The sequence below is a fragment of the Hemitrygon akajei genome, chromosome 1 (genome assembly GCF_048418815.1).
Source record: "Hemitrygon akajei chromosome 1, sHemAka1.3, whole genome shotgun sequence".
NCBI lineage: Eukaryota > Metazoa > Chordata > Chondrichthyes > Myliobatiformes > Dasyatidae > Hemitrygon > Hemitrygon akajei.
Genome location: NC_133124.1, coordinates 172,173,955 through 172,191,493, shown reverse-complemented (window position 1 = coordinate 172,191,493; position 17,539 = coordinate 172,173,955). Strand labels below are relative to the sequence as shown.

The window sequence follows — 17,539 nt, the reverse complement described above, 5'->3', positions numbered from 1 at the left end:
AAAAAGCCTTTGATAGGATTGAGTGGAATTATCTTTTTAAGACCTTAGAATAGTTTAATTTTGGGCCTAATTTTATTCGTTGGGTTAAATTAATCTACTTGTCTCCTACCGCTCAGGTTATTACTAACTCCCAAATTTCTGAGCCCTTTAAATTACAGCGGGGAACTAGATAAGGTTGTCCTCTTAGTCCTTTACTTTTTGCTTTAGCTATAGAACCCTTAGCAATAGCACTTCGAGAATCTAAGGACATTTCTGGTATATTAAGGGAAGGTATGTCTCATAAAATTTCATTATACGCTGATGATATTTTACTTTTTATCTCTAACACTGAAACTTCTCTACCTTTGGTTCGTTCTTTAATCTCCCAGTTTAGTTCTTTTTCAGGATATAAGCTGAACCTACATAAAAGTGAGCTATTTCCTTTAAATGACCTAATGTCATCAAATGCCAAATTTCCGTTCAAAGTTGTTACAAGTCAATTTACATATCTAGGTGTAACAATTACTAAAATCTTCAAGAATTTATTTAAAGAAAACTTAAACCCCTTATTGAATTATGTGAAAAAGATGCTTTCTAAATGGTCCCCTCTTTCTTTATCCCTAATTGGCCGAATTAATTCGATTAAAATGAAGATTCTTCCTAAATTTTTATATCTTTTTCAGGCCTTACCTATTTTTATTTCTAAGACGTAATTTGATTCTTTAGATTCAATTTTAACATCTTATATTTGGAATAATAAACAAGCTCGTTTAAGTAAAGTTTACTTACAAAGAAATAAAGAGATGGGTGGACTAGCCCTACCCAATTTTAGGTTTTACTATTGGGCTGCCAATATAAGGAATATTACTTTCTGGTCCTATTATATTTATCATAAAGATTGCCCATCATGGCTCTCCTTAGAAGTTAATTCTGTAAAAAAATTCCTCTATTGTCTCTCTTCTTGGATCATACTCTTCTTTTTCAGCAAATAAAACTACAGATAACATAATTGTTAAGCAAACTTTAAGGATTTGGTCTCAATTTAGAAAATTTTTTGGTTTAGCGAAATTTTCATTATCATCTCCCATTCTCCTTAATTATTTTTTTTATCCCTTCCATGACTGATAAAGTCTTTAAAGATTGGGATGAATTAGGTATTAAGTGTTTTTGGGACCTGTTTATCTCAGGATCTCTTGCTTCATTTGACCAACTGTCAAATAAATTTGCACTCCCAAAATCACATTTTTACAGATACCTTCAAATTAGAGATTTTCTACGTTTCCAATTAGCTACTTTTCCTATAGGTCCTGATAAAAATTTACTGGACGATCTTTTAAATTTAAAACCTTTTGTTGATGGTTCTATTACCAGTATCTATAACTTGTTGATTGAATCTAGACAAGACTTTTTAGATAAAATAAAAAAAAGCTTGGGAGGATGACCTAATTTGTCAGATTTCTGATGATAGATGGAATAAAATTCTTAAACGGGTTAATAAATCATCTTTCTGTGCTCGTCATTCTCTTCTACAATTTAAAGTGGTTCATAGAGCTTACATTTCTAAACAGAAGCTCTCCACTTTTTACCCGAATGTTTCTCCACATTGTAAAAAATGCAACTCTGCTGATGCCTCTTTAATTCATATGTTTTGGTTTTGCCCTACAATTGAAAAGTTTTGGCGGGAAGTATTTCATACCTTCTCTCAACTTTTTAGGGTCCAATTTGACCCAAATCCCCTTACTGCCTTGTTTGGTATTATTGCAAATGAAGATATAACTTTAAATACTCCTAACCTACAGGTTTTAGTTTTTACCTCTCTTTTAGCAAGAAGAGCAATCTTGCTTAAATGGAAGGAGTCTACTCCTCCTACACATCTTCAATGGTTACGTGATATTATGTTGTATTTAAATTTAGAAAAGATCCACTGCTCAGTCTTAAATTCGAAACAATCTTTTTATGATATTTGGGGACCTTTCCTAAATTACTTTTCCAATTTATAAAGTTTAACAAACAGTGCACAGACTTTTATGTATATTTTTATCTTCTCTTCTTAAGTGAATTTTTTTTCTAATTATCCATTGTCATCCATCAGCTTTTTTCTTTGGTAGTTGGTAGGGGGTTGACTTTTTTTAATAATATAAAAAGATTTCTTTTATGATGTATGACCTATCTTTAAATTTTTGATTACAGAGTGGTATACCTTTATGTGATATGCTATAACATTCTGATCAATTTTATTACAATATATGAATGTACACAAGTTATGTTGAGATGTATCTATGTGTTGCACTCTGTAAATCTTTTTTTTCTGAATAAAAATATTGTAAAAAGAAAGAAAGAACTGAAGTTCTGGAAAGTGAGCCCACAGCCACGACGCCAGTCATCAATGCAGCCGAAGTCCAACAGTTGTTGGTCACAGTTTCAGATCACTGCAGAGGCGAATAGACTTTGTGGAGCAACAAGCCGAACCGGCTCACCTCTCACCTTTGGCTCTGACACCCTGACCCTTTCAATCAGTTCTGGCACTTAAATTGTCCAAACTTCCTCGCTCTCCGACCCGAACCCTATCGCATCGATACAATGAAATTTTCAGCTCTTTATCCCTCCCGGTTTCACCTATCGACTGGTGTTTCTCTCCGCCCCACCACCCCCACCTGTTAAATCCACTCCTCGTTTTTTTTCACCAGTCCTGCCGAAGTGTCTCGACCCGAAACGTCGAGTGTATTTATTTTCCATGGATGCTACCTGGCCTGCTGTGTGTCGCTTCGATACGCTCTCAAGCCCGAGCTCCACACCCCGATTCAGCCTGTGCCCGACCTTGTGGGCACGACATATTGAAACCTCGGGTCTTTTCTCACTCTCGGGCCCGGACCCCACCTCCAACTCTGTCTCACCTCGGCTCGCATCGCCTCTGTTCTACCATATGGAATTGCCTCCAAATCCACTCCAGCAATGGACAAACATTAGTTCATTCACTGCTCCCGGGGCCAGAATCTCACGCCGCAACTGCTCTGCACTTTCCAGACTTCAATTCACACCACAAAAATGCCAGCACTTACAGTCTATTCAAAACTTCAGCTGCGAAAGGCTATTGCTTCCAGTTCTCGTATCAGAGAAGAAAAGTGTGATTAACACTGTGTTGCCTTTATGGCATTCATTTAGTTTATAATATTTTCACTTTAGTAATTCGTTTGTTAGCATTTTCTAGTTAAAGTTAGGATTGTTTAAAGTAAATTCGTTGTCTGTGATATATCGCGGCATGCGATGACGTCACATCCGGTTTCGCCGCGTCTTGTGGGAAAATACCGGTTTGGAGAAACGGGAAGGAGGGGGCTCACATGTGCAGGATCAGCGCAAGAAAAGTTGTCTTTCTATGCATTAGAAACACAGTGAAGCAACGCCGTAAGTTCATGAGATAATCGATATGTTGAATTAAAATGTTAACGCTGATTCCGTTAAAAGTAATGATGGTTGATAAGGATTACGTTTTCGTTAGTTAAAGAGTTGCGGATAGTTGTGTTGAAGTGTATTTAAAGCAGTCAATGGCGTATGTAGATTCTGACTGTATGCTGCATTTTAATGTAATGTAGTTGTAGTTTTACTTTTGCAAGTATTTACGATGTAAGTGTGATATCAAGAAGGAAACAAATACTGTACAAATCTTGTATTGTTTTATCAACAGTTTTCACCATCGTTAATGTGTAAGAGTGAACAGTAAACGGTTAATCTTACTGCGATCCTGTTTTCATCGACTACGGTTTACCTCGGTGTTTAGTTCAGCGTTCCCTTACACCTGAGTGAGAACACTACAAACACAGTTATTTAAAGTTTTGCTTGCTACTAGAGTGTCGTCGCTGTGCGTCACCAGCGCTATCTTAAACCGAAGGGGTGGTACTGAGGGAGGGTCACACTGTACCGGCTCTCTCTCCTAAAGTTGGAAAACTGCGGAAAATCCAAAAGAACAGGTTCAGAACCACCAGAGGGTTTTGGGAGTGTGGAGTGTGCAGTTTCTCTTCCTGGAAGGATTCTGATTCTGATGTTTTCGGTCCTTGTGTCTCAAGGGCTGAGGAGGTGCTGCATCTGACGGGTTCGTTTCTTAAAGTTTGTCGGCAACGGGGATGGATTTATCCCATTTTGTAACAGGGAAAATCCTTCCCGTTAGGAGTGCCGAGCCCAGGGCAACTTCTGAGTGAAGAGGACTTTAGGTTTAGTTTTTCCCAGTGGCACGTACAGCACCGAAGTGTTTATTTATACACCACAAAGATATCGCATGTTCTCCCTCCCCTCTCTGATCTGGCCTTCCACTGGTTGTATAACTGTGAATACTCCCAGCGGCCGTGTCTAATTTCGGACTGCGCAGTGATGGTCATGGCGCGCCGCAGCTCTAGGAAATCGGCATCGAAGTCGTACGCGGAGGCTGTGGCTTCTGGAGTTATATCTTGCGAAGAGTGTCACCCTTTCAAATACTTGGCCTTGAAAAATGCCGCACAATGCACTGTATCAACTTCAGCAGTAGGAATGGCGCTTTAAAAGCCACACGGCTGAGACTTTTGGTGGCCGTGATGGTTTTGTTACGGCTGCGAAATTGAACGGGAAGATCATATTCTATTTTAGACCTGACAGAGATGTGTTTCTGTCCTTGAGTAGGGTTTTCTTTATGGTAGAGCCAGTGTTGGCCCCCGTGAAGGTGGTTATATTTTCCGATTCCCACCTTTACATCCCCGATGCGGCCCTCCTCCCTTGCCTGCGTTCACTGCGTGCGCTGCGGTCAGAAATACCCCCAGTGTTGTACAGGACACCTCCGCTTTTCTCCTTTCTGAGCCGGTTGCTTATGCAACCAGAGCGGGGTGAGGATGCAGATGGGGGCATTCAGGTGCAATTTTAGGGGCATTATTTTAGCATTCCTTGGGCCATGGGCCGACTGCGATCCCATACCTGAAAAAAAGTTTGGGCATATTAGAAAGAATTGCCCGAACTGCCAGGCTGCTAAGACCACCTCGGAGGCACAAGGTGGCACTGCTGGGCCTTCCCGGGGTGATCCTCCTCCCCTTGCCGATTTCCGCCCGCTCCCCAACCCCGTGCCACTGGCGGTAAGGGGTCGACGTGGAAGACGCTGAGGTTGGGTTCAGGTAGCGGGCAGGAAGGCAAAGCAAAGGAAGAAACATCCCGAGGCCTTTACGCCAGAGATAGAGCGGGAGGTTACTGCTGAACCAGACTCGGAGGACCCGATGGTGTCTGAGAGCCAACAAAGGCCTGGGGAAGTCGGAAGTGATATCTGAGTCTGAGAGCGCCTCCAAAATGGAATTTAACGGGCCTCAGGAGCCTCATGGTCTGAAGATATGGAGAGATGTGTCCACTAGATTTGCAGACCAGGGCCCCCATCGAAGGGAAGGATTTGCCTTATGCTAAGAGTATGTCTGCCCAGACCTGGAGGATAGCCCTGCCATACAAGGTCCTCTGGCGGCTTGGTCTCTCTGGAGCTTACGTCCTTCAGGCTGGTGAGCGGCCTCATATTAGAAGGAACTTGTGAATGCCTTTGATTGAGACTGTGTACCCAGAGCACCCATCCTCTGGGGAGGAGGAAAGCCCTGGAGAACAGGGATCGCCTGTGAGTGGAGAGTCACCGGTGGGGTTAGTCTCTCAAACTGTTGCCTCAATCGAGGCCGTGCCCTGCTGAGGGGGTCCGGTCCCGGTGTATGAGGGGAACCGGAGTAGCCCTGGATCACCATCCCGCGCAGTTATGAGAAAGGGTGTCTCAACAGGTGAGTAGGGAGGGGACTCTGCTAATGCTGCTTCTGGGGAGTGTGATACTGCTAATGCTGCTTCTGGGGGTCTACCTGGGCTAGCTGAAGAAGTCTGGCGAACTGGCAGGACTTTTAGACAAAGATCTCTGCCCAGCTGGTCGAGCATACTTCATGCAATTTCATACCGGTGAAGGGCACTAGCCTCCATGATCACTTTCGTCCCACCCATTGCTTTTGTTTCCAGACGAGGCTGGTGGACGTGTGGGTCAATAAGAGGCACTGGGGTCCTGAGTCTTCCAGTTGCGGAGGGCGGTCAGTCTTTGGTGCACGTACCTGCGCTGCTAGCAGCTCTCTGCTTCAGGATCCTGCAGCGATATCTCCACACCGAGTACCCTCCGAGACAGCATGGTGTGGCGACGCACTTTCTCCGCTGGGGACAATGCGGTGTCAAAAGGCAAGCATCTGTGGGAACTACCCCAGTTTTATCGAGGGCTGTTGTGAGAAAGGGGTGAAGTCAGGGTGCTCCCGCCCCAACGGGGGATGGAACTCTCCATGGGAGTGGGACCTGCCCCAACCCCATTATAATGGTTGTCATGGAGGCTCTGGTGTGCGGAGGATCCCGGCCGTGCTCACACTTGGTCAGCTGGAGATTCGCCTTTTGAGAGGGGCCCAAATATTGCGACCGTCCTGCGGCAATGCCCACCATGCACTCCGTGATGCGCCGAGGCGGCTGTTGTAAGGGCCCCTTTTCACTTCCTTGTCTTCGTCTGCGGACCAGACTCGCGGTGGTGATCTGTTTTACCATTCGGCGGCGGCGGAGGCCCCCAGCGGAAATCTCTTAATGTAGGGTCCCTTTCCCTGTACAGTGGGGAACTGGGGTGGAAGGTCCCGCATCGGGCAGTACCGTGTAAAAGGTTTTCAAGTCGGTTCAATGACGCCTGTCCATTCTGTGACCAGGAGTCAAGGCATCACGCTTGTGTGGAAGGTGAGAGGTTGCAGCCCCGATCTGAAACTCTGAAGGGGCTCCTCCAGCTTTTGCGTGCACTTCAGCCCCGCGCTCCTGATATACAGGCACCCAGTAGCGCAGGTGGGGGTCGCTGAGAGGATTTAGTGGTGGGCTTGCTCCTGGACTTGGCCAAGGTGCCCATTCAGGGATCCATGCAGTGGCATCTGAGGGCTCTGCCCGGGACAAGCTTCCTGCCCCTCTGTGGGGGCACGTTCATGTCCAACTGTCATCGGTGAGGGAGCATGCAGTTACCAGAGTACAGTGGGAGATTTCCGGGAACGGTACCCCCTAGGGAACTGGCCGATTTACAGACAGTAATAATAATATTTTAATTTGAACTTGTTCGCTGTCTTGGAACTACTTTATGTTTGTATTTCATGTATTTTTGTGTGAATAAGTTTTTGTAGTTTTGTAAAAGAAAACGGGGTGGTGCAGAATGAACACTACACAGGACAGAGAAGTATTTGTGAGTCACACATTCAGAATCATGCATTGTTAAAGGCGATTTTTTTGTCAGATGCAGAAGTCCATGTATGGACAGGCGCGATGAAAAACTTATTTACAGTAGCAGCACCGGCACTTCACATCAGATAGACACCATTTAGAAGAAAAACATTCAAATGGCCATGATGTACCGTAAAGTTACACATTGACTGGGCTGCAGTATCAGCGGGACTTTGCAGTGGGATAGCTGTACTGTATTGTTGAAAGGGACGGTTTGTGAGAATGCTGCACTGTGGTAGAGACAGCGACATACGGTCAGGGGACAGTACTGAGGGTATACTGACCTGTTGGAGGGGTTTGTGGAGCGATGAGCTACACGCTGTGAACGGCGTTACTGGACGAAAGCAGAGGGCAATTAAGGTTGGGCAGTACAGATGGAATAGCTCACTCCAGAATGGTTCGTGTGTTCTGTGATTTGGTTGGGGTTTAGTATTGGGTAAAGCCAGTGTTAATCCTTGTTCCAGTCTATCTGTCACCGGCATCTGTGGTTCTGGATCATAAGCATGTCGGCACGAGAGATTGCATCTTTGTCCCTGTGGGAGTCATACTGATCCACATTCATTCCTGGATCCCAATAGATCTGTAAGATCTGATAGATCTAATGTAGCAGATGGAAGGAAGGAGAAGTGACACATTGAATTGCACACGGGAAGTGATTCCCAAAGGAGGATAGGAGAGAGATTTTGGGCACTCCATTTCTTCCTGTCGTTTCAGACGCCAACCCCGTCGCCAATTCTTCCTGACAGTGCTAGACCAACTCCTTTGGTCCTGAGACCAATGAGCCAATACAGAATTAATCAGCTCCCTGCACCCACACCCCGACTGACATGTCCCCACCATCCGTGAGGAGCCCTGGTGGGTTTCCTTGTGTCTCCCACGCTTAGTACACACCATGTCCACAGTGCAGGAGATATAAAGGGGATGGTTATCAAGTCCGATGTGTTCACAAGCCGTCCATTACCAAACATTGTTCATTCTCTCCTCAGCCGCAGTGTCGAATGAGTGGACAGCTGACAAACCATCACATGTGACATCACAGAGAGGTTTGTGTGCTCGGATTCCATGCCACTACCGTTATCCATCACGTCTGGATAAGAAGTCAAGGACTGGTATCTGGTATAACAGTGAAAACCCGAAAAATCGTCATATAGTCTTTCACTCCAGCGATCACAGTCGGGAGATGCAGAAGTTTCAGCATCGGACCCGTCTGTCTGGAGACTTGAATGATGATGACTGTTCCCTGGTTATCGACAACATCACACAGGAAGATGAAGGGCCATACTTTTTCAGGATTGAATTTAAAGGAAAGAAGCGTTACAACTATCTCCCTGTCACGCGGCTCCGTGTTTCTGGTAGGTGTTCTGTGCGGTCACTAAATAACAGACATTCACCAATCAGTGGGAAATAATATAAACCTTTACTCAGTCCATATTCACATCGTCAGGAAACTTCTCAGAGTTACGTGCAGTTTCTTGCCGAATTAGGCACCTTTGCACGTGGCAGAGTTCAGCTTCCCACCGACCCTCCACTCCTTCTCCTTCTCCATCCAGACCATCCGTACATCCTTCCATTCTATCGTCATCTGTCTTTTATCCACCATCCAGACCACGCCCTGGTCTGACTACTAACATCGGGCAGGAGGTGCAGAAGCCTTGTGACCCACACCACCCAGTTCCAGAACAGTTATTACCTTTCAAACACCAGTCTCCTGGAATGGTGTGGATAACCTCAAACACCCCTACGCTGAGCTGATTCTATCACTGACAGACTCACTTTTAAGGACTCTCCACAACTTATGTTCTCAATACTGATTTTTCTTTATTATCACTTTTTCTTCTGCACGTTGGTTGTTGTCAGTCTTTGTCTGCTTATCTGTAGATTATTGTAAATTCTATTCTATTTTCTCCCTGTAAATGCCTTCAAGAAAAAGAATCTCATGATAGTATATGTTAACAACCTGTTTATGTACTTTGTGTCTAAATTTACTTCAGACTTCTTGAACTCATCTCCCCCATGACCAAGTCCACTTGGCCCATGTCTCACTGTTTGGGGAAGGACGTACCCCACTGGATGTATCAGTGACTGTGTGATATTGAGGTTCTCAGTGGAGGACTCTGATTCCCATTTCCCCTCTCAACAGCTTTCAGAACATTAATGAACCCCACACTGTTCAACTTTCCCTCACACTCTACCCTCATTGTTCAGGGATCATCCTGTAAACACCTTTCCTGTTGTGGGGCTGGGATTTCTATCTGAACTGATGCATCTGGTGATATTGAACTAAAAGGATCCATTTCTCTGTGTTAGATTTTACAGATAAACCCATGATATTCGCTGCAGAACTTGTTGAAGGAAAGTCTGTGAACATAACCTGCATCTTCAACACCACGTGTGATGGAACTTCACCCACCTTAACCTGGGTCACCCCCACGGATATACCACCATCAGTCTCAAGCAGTGTAACTCGATGGCACAACACTCTGACATATACTTCTGTCCTGACCATGACCCCAGCGCTCAAACACCACGGGCAAAATCTCACCTGCAGAGTCAGATACCCATCTGTTTCATCGGAGCAGAGCCTCACACTAACTGTGCAGTGTAAGTATGGGGATCAGTTATCATACAGGTACAGCAATACTCCGCAGAGTACACAGAAATAGTCTGCAAATTTCAGTATGAGGAAAACGAAATAGTGATAAACGTTGCCCTGAATATCACAGAGAAATCCCACTTGAAGGATTTTCATCTTTTCTCGGATGCTGAGGGCCGCTGGGCTGTAGATTTACCAACTCATCTGAAACAGTTTCCGTAGCGTCCTGCAGCATCGCTGTCCTAGCAATGCAGCTTTCTGAATGCATTGCGCCCCCCCCCCCCCCCACTTCGGGGCAGGGTTGGTTCACCCGCTCACTGCCACCATGCGTTATCGTAAACAGCGAACTGGGAGTAGGCAGCCTACTGCCTTCTTGGAGTTTGAGTGGAGGACACAAGCCCACCTGCATCCCCTTGTCATCCTTCTGGAAACAGCACTAGGAGAGTCCCCTCCTTCCTCACCGACCGCAACACCCTCCTTCCGAATAACTGCGCGGGATGATGCACTTCAGTAGGGCACTCCGCCTCGATTGAGAGAGCAATTTGGGAAACTAAACCCACTGGTAGCCTTCCACCCACAGGCATCCACTGTTCTTCAGGGCTTTTCCCCTTCCCAGAGGATACTCGCTCTGGGCGCGCAGCCTCGACGGAAGGCGAGACTGTGTCCTCTCACGGCCCCTGTACTACGGCGTCGCTCACCAGCCCGGAGGACGCGTGCTCAGGAGATGCCACCCCAGAGGCAGGCTGCTCTATGGCAGAGCCATCCTCAACCTCCGTCGTCACTGGCGCGGGGAGTGGGGTCGGCGGCAGGAGGAGGAACGGCAAGAGGGGTGCAGCGGGGGAAGGCCCGATGATGTCGGTTTGTGCCTTTGTGATGGAGTTAGCAGCCTGGTGGTTCGGGCAATTCTTCTAATATGTTCAAATTCTTTGCAGGCATCGCATCGTGGGCGGCCAGTAGCCCACGGAATAGTGCAACAATGCCCCTGAAATTGTACCTGAAAGCATCCCTCGACATCCCCACCCCGCTTCAGCTGCATAAGCAGACGGCGCGGAAAGGCGAAAAGGTGGTTAAATCCCCGCGGAGGTGCCGTCCCTCATTGAGTTATATTTGACCGCACTTCACCCAGAGAGCTCTGGCGGGGAGGAGGGCCACATCAGCGACAGTGGACGCTAGAAATTATAACCATCTGCACGGGGACCAACACCGGCTCCACCGTTATGGAAACCCTCCCCACCTTTAACACCCAACTCAGGACCAGAAACACAGACCGCAGATAGAAAACGGTCTTCCAGCTCCATTTCCCAGATGCAACAACGCTTTCACGACCCCCAACAGCCTTAGCCATGACTTTTAAAGCGTCATTCCTACTGACTGAAGTCGGCACAGCATTTTTCAGGGCTATTAATTTGAAAGGGGGACCCACTTGGCGAGATGTAACTCCAGAGCCCGCACCCTCTGCATATGACTGCGTTGCCGACATCTTGGAGCTGAAGCCTGCCATGACGGTCGCTACTCTGTCCGTAATTCGACAGCTACACGACTCTAAACCCAGCGGGGCGCCAGCAAATAATCTCTCTAAAAGAAATAGTTCAGAGGGGGGGGGGATGGAAATTGGGGATCATGCGTGGGTAGGCTGGGAGGTCCGTGCGGTGGAAAAGCGTCAGCGCTATCCGTGTCGCTGCGAAAATGCAGCTGCCTCCCAGTTCAATCGGCTCTTCCTCCGGCCGCTCCGAAGTCCCAAAGTTCACTCACCCAGTCGATCTGAGCTAGGCTCTCCAAACGCGTGGGGGGGGGGGGGGGGCTACTTTTTCAACATGGAATTAATATGTTCCCGCTCCCGACAACATCTAATGCTCGAACTTTAGCAATCCGTCAGCCGCAGCCGCTGCTAAGAGCTGGAGAAACACGGACTGAAAACTTTAAAAACTTTTTGCAGGAAAGAATCGCAGTCCACTCTCCAATTTTTCTGCAATTTCCAACTTTAGGAGAGAGAGCCTGTTTGTATCAAAATTATAGTGGTTTATTTATAGACACAATACAATCAATTTATAAGACAGTAGTTACACTCTAACTACTACCGTAGTACGGTTACTACCGTCTATAAAACAGTCTGTGCTGCGGTGGGACCACCGTACACAGAAATCACCCAATGTGTCCGCTACGACCGCGCGCTGCCTCTCCAAGGACAGCCGGGCACGGACGCATCCTCGGTAAAGGGGCAAGTAGTCGGCCCGGGCAGCGACCTCCACTTTCCACCGTCTAGACCCGTGGATGGCCATCTTGGCCAGGCCCAGGACCAAGCCCACCGGGAGATCCTCTGAGATCGCCAGACTCAGGAAGGCTCCAGAGATAAAATGCTTCCTATTCTCCAGAAGAAGTCCACCAGCCCCTTCTGGGTCCTGGACTGGGACCAATGCAGCCAACCGGTGTGACACCATGGAGGCGACCAGCTGCCTGATCTCGGAAGCTCGGCCGAGATCCTCGTCTCCAACTCGCGCCGGTTCGCCGGCCAGGCCTCCTCTATCCCGCCCAGGTTGATTCCCAAGTAGAGGAGGTCTGTGGTGTCCCAAGCCCTCCGGTAGGGTGTAGGCGAAGGGAAATCTGATTTAACATAGTGTTAGGGTTTTTCAGGTGGGTTTAGGAACCTCTGATCGTGGAAATAAGGTGTCGAACCTCTTTTAGGTGTTAAAAAGGCGCACAGACATGGCATTACATATCCATGTGTCCTCACGTGGTTCAAACATACATGCTCGTAGACGTGAACACACCAACACAGTCACCCACGCACTCAGAGAAAGAGAGAGAGAAAGCACAGAAGTAATTACACAGGACACACACACACACACACACACACACACACACACACACACACACACACACACACACACACACACACACACACACACACACACTCACTCCTGCCTGCATTCCTGCCCTCCCTCCCTCTGTCTGACCTTCTTGGCTCGGCTCAGATTTTCATGGAGTATCAGGTCCCACAAACACCAGATCCACGGGACCCTGGTGAGTTGCTCTGCCCTCTCCAGAGACCTTCAGTACATTACCATGTAACCCATCACTCCCCACTTTACCTGACATGGGGGCGAGCAGGGCTGACCCACCGGAAGAAAAAAATGAATCTGATATCCCACAACCCCAACCACACTCACTCCTCCTTTATCCGCAGTGTCCCACATCTGCCGCAAAATGGCTGGTTTACACATCGTTTGAAGCGTCCAACAGATTGGAGCAGTTTGAGGTTGGGGAAAGTTCCTTCTTGTTGTCCAGGAGCCCCGAGTCCCAGATGCTGGGCGCATTTAATTTGTCATGCCATAAGTTAATGTTGAAGATGTGGAATTCTTTGGAATTCCAGTGAGTCCACTCCAGTCCCAGGCCACTCAATCTCAAATCACAGTCCAACCCCCTCACCTCTGGAATCAACCTGGTGAACCTCCTCAACACAGCCTTCAAAACCAGTTTATCCTTCCTCAAGTAAAGAGACCAGAACTGCATGCAGTACTCCAGGTAGGGTTCCACCAGTACCCTGTAGAGTTGCGGAATAATCTCCCTGATTTAAATTTAATCCATTTACCAATGAAGGCCATTATCCCATTTGTCTTCTTGATAGCCTGCTGCCCCTGCAAACCAACCCTTTGTGATTCATACTCAAACAATCTGAAAGACTTTCTTCTCAGCAGCATGCTACATTTTTTAACCATTTAAGTAATATTCCGCTCTTCATTTTTCTTCCAAAGTGGATGACCGCAATTTAACAACATTGTATTCCATCTGCCAGCCCTTGCCCTATCTGTATCTCTCTGCAGACTCTCCGTATCTTCTGCACAATTTGCTTTTCCACTCAATTTAGTATCATCAGCAAAATTAGATTCAGTACACTTGGTCCCCTCTTCCAGATTTTTAATGTATACCGTGAACAGTTGCGGACCCAGCACCAACCCCTGCTCACCACTGATTTCCAACCAGAGTAACACCCATGTATTCCAACTCCCTGCTTTCTATTAACTAAGCAATCTTCTATGCATACTAATACATCACTACCAAGTCTTTGCATCCTGATCTGATGGATAGGTCTTTCATGTGGCAACTTATCGAACACCTTCTGGAAATCCAAGTAAATGATGTCCATCTGTTTCCAGTGTAAGTAGTTCAGCATAATGTCATGGGGCACAGGGACTGTTCCTGTGCTGTACTCTTCCACGTTCTATGTACATTTGAATGCATTGCAAAGATGGAATGGAATTAATTGTAGAAATCATTCAGGTGGTTGACATGTGGAACCTTGTGTCTCAAGCTTTATTTTTCATTTGTCTATATTAGACGCTCCACAGAATCTCTCAATCACTTCTCCCAAAAATGTGGATAATTTCTGGCTGAGTATGAAGGAAGGGATTCCTACATCGATCCTCTGCTCCGTCCTGAGTTTCCCAGTGTCTAATCTAACGTGGCGACATCTTGGTGTCACACTGAACGCAACAAGTTCCAGCAATGAACTGTGGCTGGAGTTCCCTCAGGTGACCCCCCAGCAGGCTGGAGTCTATCAGTGTGTGGCGGAGAATGAACACGGGACAGCGGAGAGGGCAGTGACCCTCGCTGTGGAATGTGAGTGGACATTGCCCAACACTTGTCTCTAAATGTATGTGTGTATTTATTTATCTATTGAGATACAGCGCGGAATACGCCCTTCCCGTCCTTTGAGCCTCCCCATGCAACAGTCCCCAGATTTAATCCTAGCCTAATCACGGGACAACTTACAATGACCATTTAGACTGAAACAGGCCGATGTTGTTGTGGCATCAGGACTGGACTTCGAAGCAAAGAGTCCATCCGTGAAAACGAGCTTTTCGCAGCAAGAGCTGAGTTTCAATACAGACACCATGAATATAAATTAACATAGCCTCAAATTAACGTGAATTTATACAATAAAATTAAACAAGACATAACAATGCATGGGCGAAGGGAAATCTGATTTAACATCATCTTAGGGCGGGTTCAGGAATACTTGACTGTGGAAATAAGGTGTCGAACCTCTTATAGGAGTTAAAAAGGCACACAAAAATGGCACTACATATTCACGTAAGTGTGTCCTCATGTGGTTCAAGCATACATGCCCGAGGGTATGAACGCAGCAACACAGCTACACACTCTACCTAGAGAGAGAGAGAGAGTGAGAGAGAGAGAGAGAGAGAGAGAGAGAGGGAAGAAGCAGGCAAATAATTGCACATGACTCATTCAGACAGACACACACACACACCCCACCCCCCACATATACTTCCCTGAAGAAAGAATGAGAGATAATGGTGGGGGTGGGAGGGAATGCGGAGTCCGGAAGCAGCACACAGTAATTAACTTGCTGAAAACATAGATTAGTAAGTTGGCAAACGATTGTTGTTGTTGTCAATAGTTTGTAAGTTTGCCCATAGGCAATAGGATATTGATCAGTTGCAGATCTGGTCGGAGAAGTGCAGGTGGAGATTAATCGAAGCAAGTGTGAGCTGCTTATCAAGAGACAGGACACTTATCAACGTTGATTAGCAGAGGAAACTTTGGATCCGTTCATTTAGTTTAATAGGGTGGTAAAGAGAGTGTAAGGCGTGATTACGTTTATTAACAGCATTTGCCTTGCAGGGGTATACAGTTTTGGTTTGACCACACGTGCAGTTTTGCATTCATTTCCATTCACTGCATTACTGGAAGGGTGTAGAGGCTTTAGAGAGGGTGAAGAAGAAAATGCTGCCTGGTTGGATGATTGAATTGTTCTGTCTTGAGACTGAGTGGAGATCTCAGAGCAGAAATAGGGAGTCGGTATCTTTTACCGGGATTTGTAATGTTGAATATTAGAGGCCATGAACTGAAGGTGAGAAGGTATAAATGCAGAGAGCAGCGGGTGACTGGTATGTTCTGCTGGGGGTGGTGGTGAAGATAGAGATGTTTCAAATACACTGAGAGACTTATGAATGTGCAGGGAATGCAGGGATATGAACATTGTGTAGACAGAACAGCTTAGCTTAGTTCAGGATTTGGTTTACATAAGAACATGAGAAATAGGAACAGGTGTTGACCATCTGGCCCGTCGAGCCTGCTCCGCCATTCAATCAGATCATGACTGATCTGACCATGGACTCATCTCCACCTACCTGTCTTTTCTCCAAAACCTTTAATGTCCTACTATGCAAAACTCTATCCAATTTTGTCTTAGTTATAGTTACTGAGATAGCCTCCACTGCGTCACTGGGCAGAGAATTCCACAGATTCACCACCCTCTGGGAAAAGCAGTTCCTCCTCATCTCTGCCCTGAATCTACTCCCCAGAATCTTGAGGCTACATGCCCTAGTTCTAGTCTCACCTATCAGTGGGAGCAAATGCTTTGCCTCTATCTTACCTACCTGTTTCATAACTTTGTATGTTTCTATAAGATCTCATTCTTGTGAATCCCAGTGAGTAAAGTCCCAGGTAATAATCTCCCCTCATGTCTAATCCCCTCATCTCTGGAATCAACCTGGTGAGCCTCCTCAGCACAGCCTTCAAAGCCGGTATATCCTTCCTCAAGTAAAGGAACCAGAACTGTCCGCAGTACTCCAGATGCGGCCTCACCAGTACCCTGTACAGTTGCAGCATAATCTCCCTGATCTTAAATTTAATCTCTCTAGCAATGAAGGCCAACATCCCATTTGTCTTCTTGATAGCCTGCTGCACCTGCAAACCAACCCTTTGTGTTTAATGCACAACCACTCTGAAAGTCTTTCTGCACAGCAACATGCTGCAATTTTAACAATTTAAATAATATTCTGCTCTCCACTTGCCTTCCAAAGTGGATGACCTCACATTTACCAACATCGTATTCTATCTGCCAGCCCTTGCTCTAATTGTATGTTTCCGCAGACTCTCTGTATCTTCTGCACAATTTGCTTTTCCACTCAATTTAGTAACATCAGCACAATTAGATACACTACACTCGGTCCCCTCTTCCAGATCGTTAATGTATATCATGAACAGTTGTGGGCCCAGCACCGACCCCTGCTCACCACTGATTGCCAACCAGAGTAACACCCACGTATTCCAACTCCCTGCTTTCTATCAGTTAAGCAATCTTCTATCCATGCTAATACGTCACTACCAATTCTATGATTCCTTATCTTATGGATAAGTCTTTTATGTGGCACCTTATTGAAAGTTTTCTGGAAATCCAAGTAAATAACTTCCATCTGTTTCCAGTTTCTAGTATAAGTAGTTCAGCATAATGTCATGGGGTGCAGGGGCTGTTCCTGGGTCATACTATTCTACATTCTATGTACATTGGAATGCATTGCAAAGGTGAAATGGAATTGTTTGCAAAAATCATTCAAATGGTTGACATTTGGAATTGTGTTCTCATGCTTAAATCTGTGTTTGTCTTTGTTAGACGCTCCAAAGAATCTCTCCATCACTTCTCCTGAAAACAGGAATAATTTGTGGGAGATTATGAAGGAAGGGATTGCTACATCGATCCTCTGCTCTGTCCAGAGTTTCCCAGCATCGAACCTGACATGGAGACATCTCGGTGTCAGACTGAACACAACAAGTTCCAGCAACGAACTGTGGCTGGAGTTTCCTCAGGTGACACCCCAGCAGGCTGGAGTCTATCAGTGTGTGGCGGAGAATGAACACGGGACAGCGGAGAGGGCCATCACCCTCAGTGTGGAGTGTAAGTGGATGCAT

General features: G+C 46.2%; 1 protein-coding gene across 2 annotated transcripts in view; it reads left to right on the top strand.

Moving 5' to 3' along the window:
• The window catches only part of LOC140732370 (myelin-associated glycoprotein-like), a 39,024-nt gene that overhangs the window by 11,735 nt on the left and 9,750 nt on the right, over window positions 1-17,539 (top strand). For both annotated transcript variants that reach the window (XM_073054919.1, XM_073054909.1), the window contains exons 3-6: window positions 8,220-8,585; window positions 9,541-9,834; window positions 14,162-14,443; window positions 17,244-17,525. In XM_073054919.1, the coding sequence (XP_072911020.1) occupies window positions 8,220-8,585; window positions 9,541-9,834; window positions 14,162-14,443; window positions 17,244-17,525 (1,224 nt within the window). The remainder of the gene's footprint in view (window positions 1-8,219; window positions 8,586-9,540; window positions 9,835-14,161; window positions 14,444-17,243; window positions 17,526-17,539) is intronic.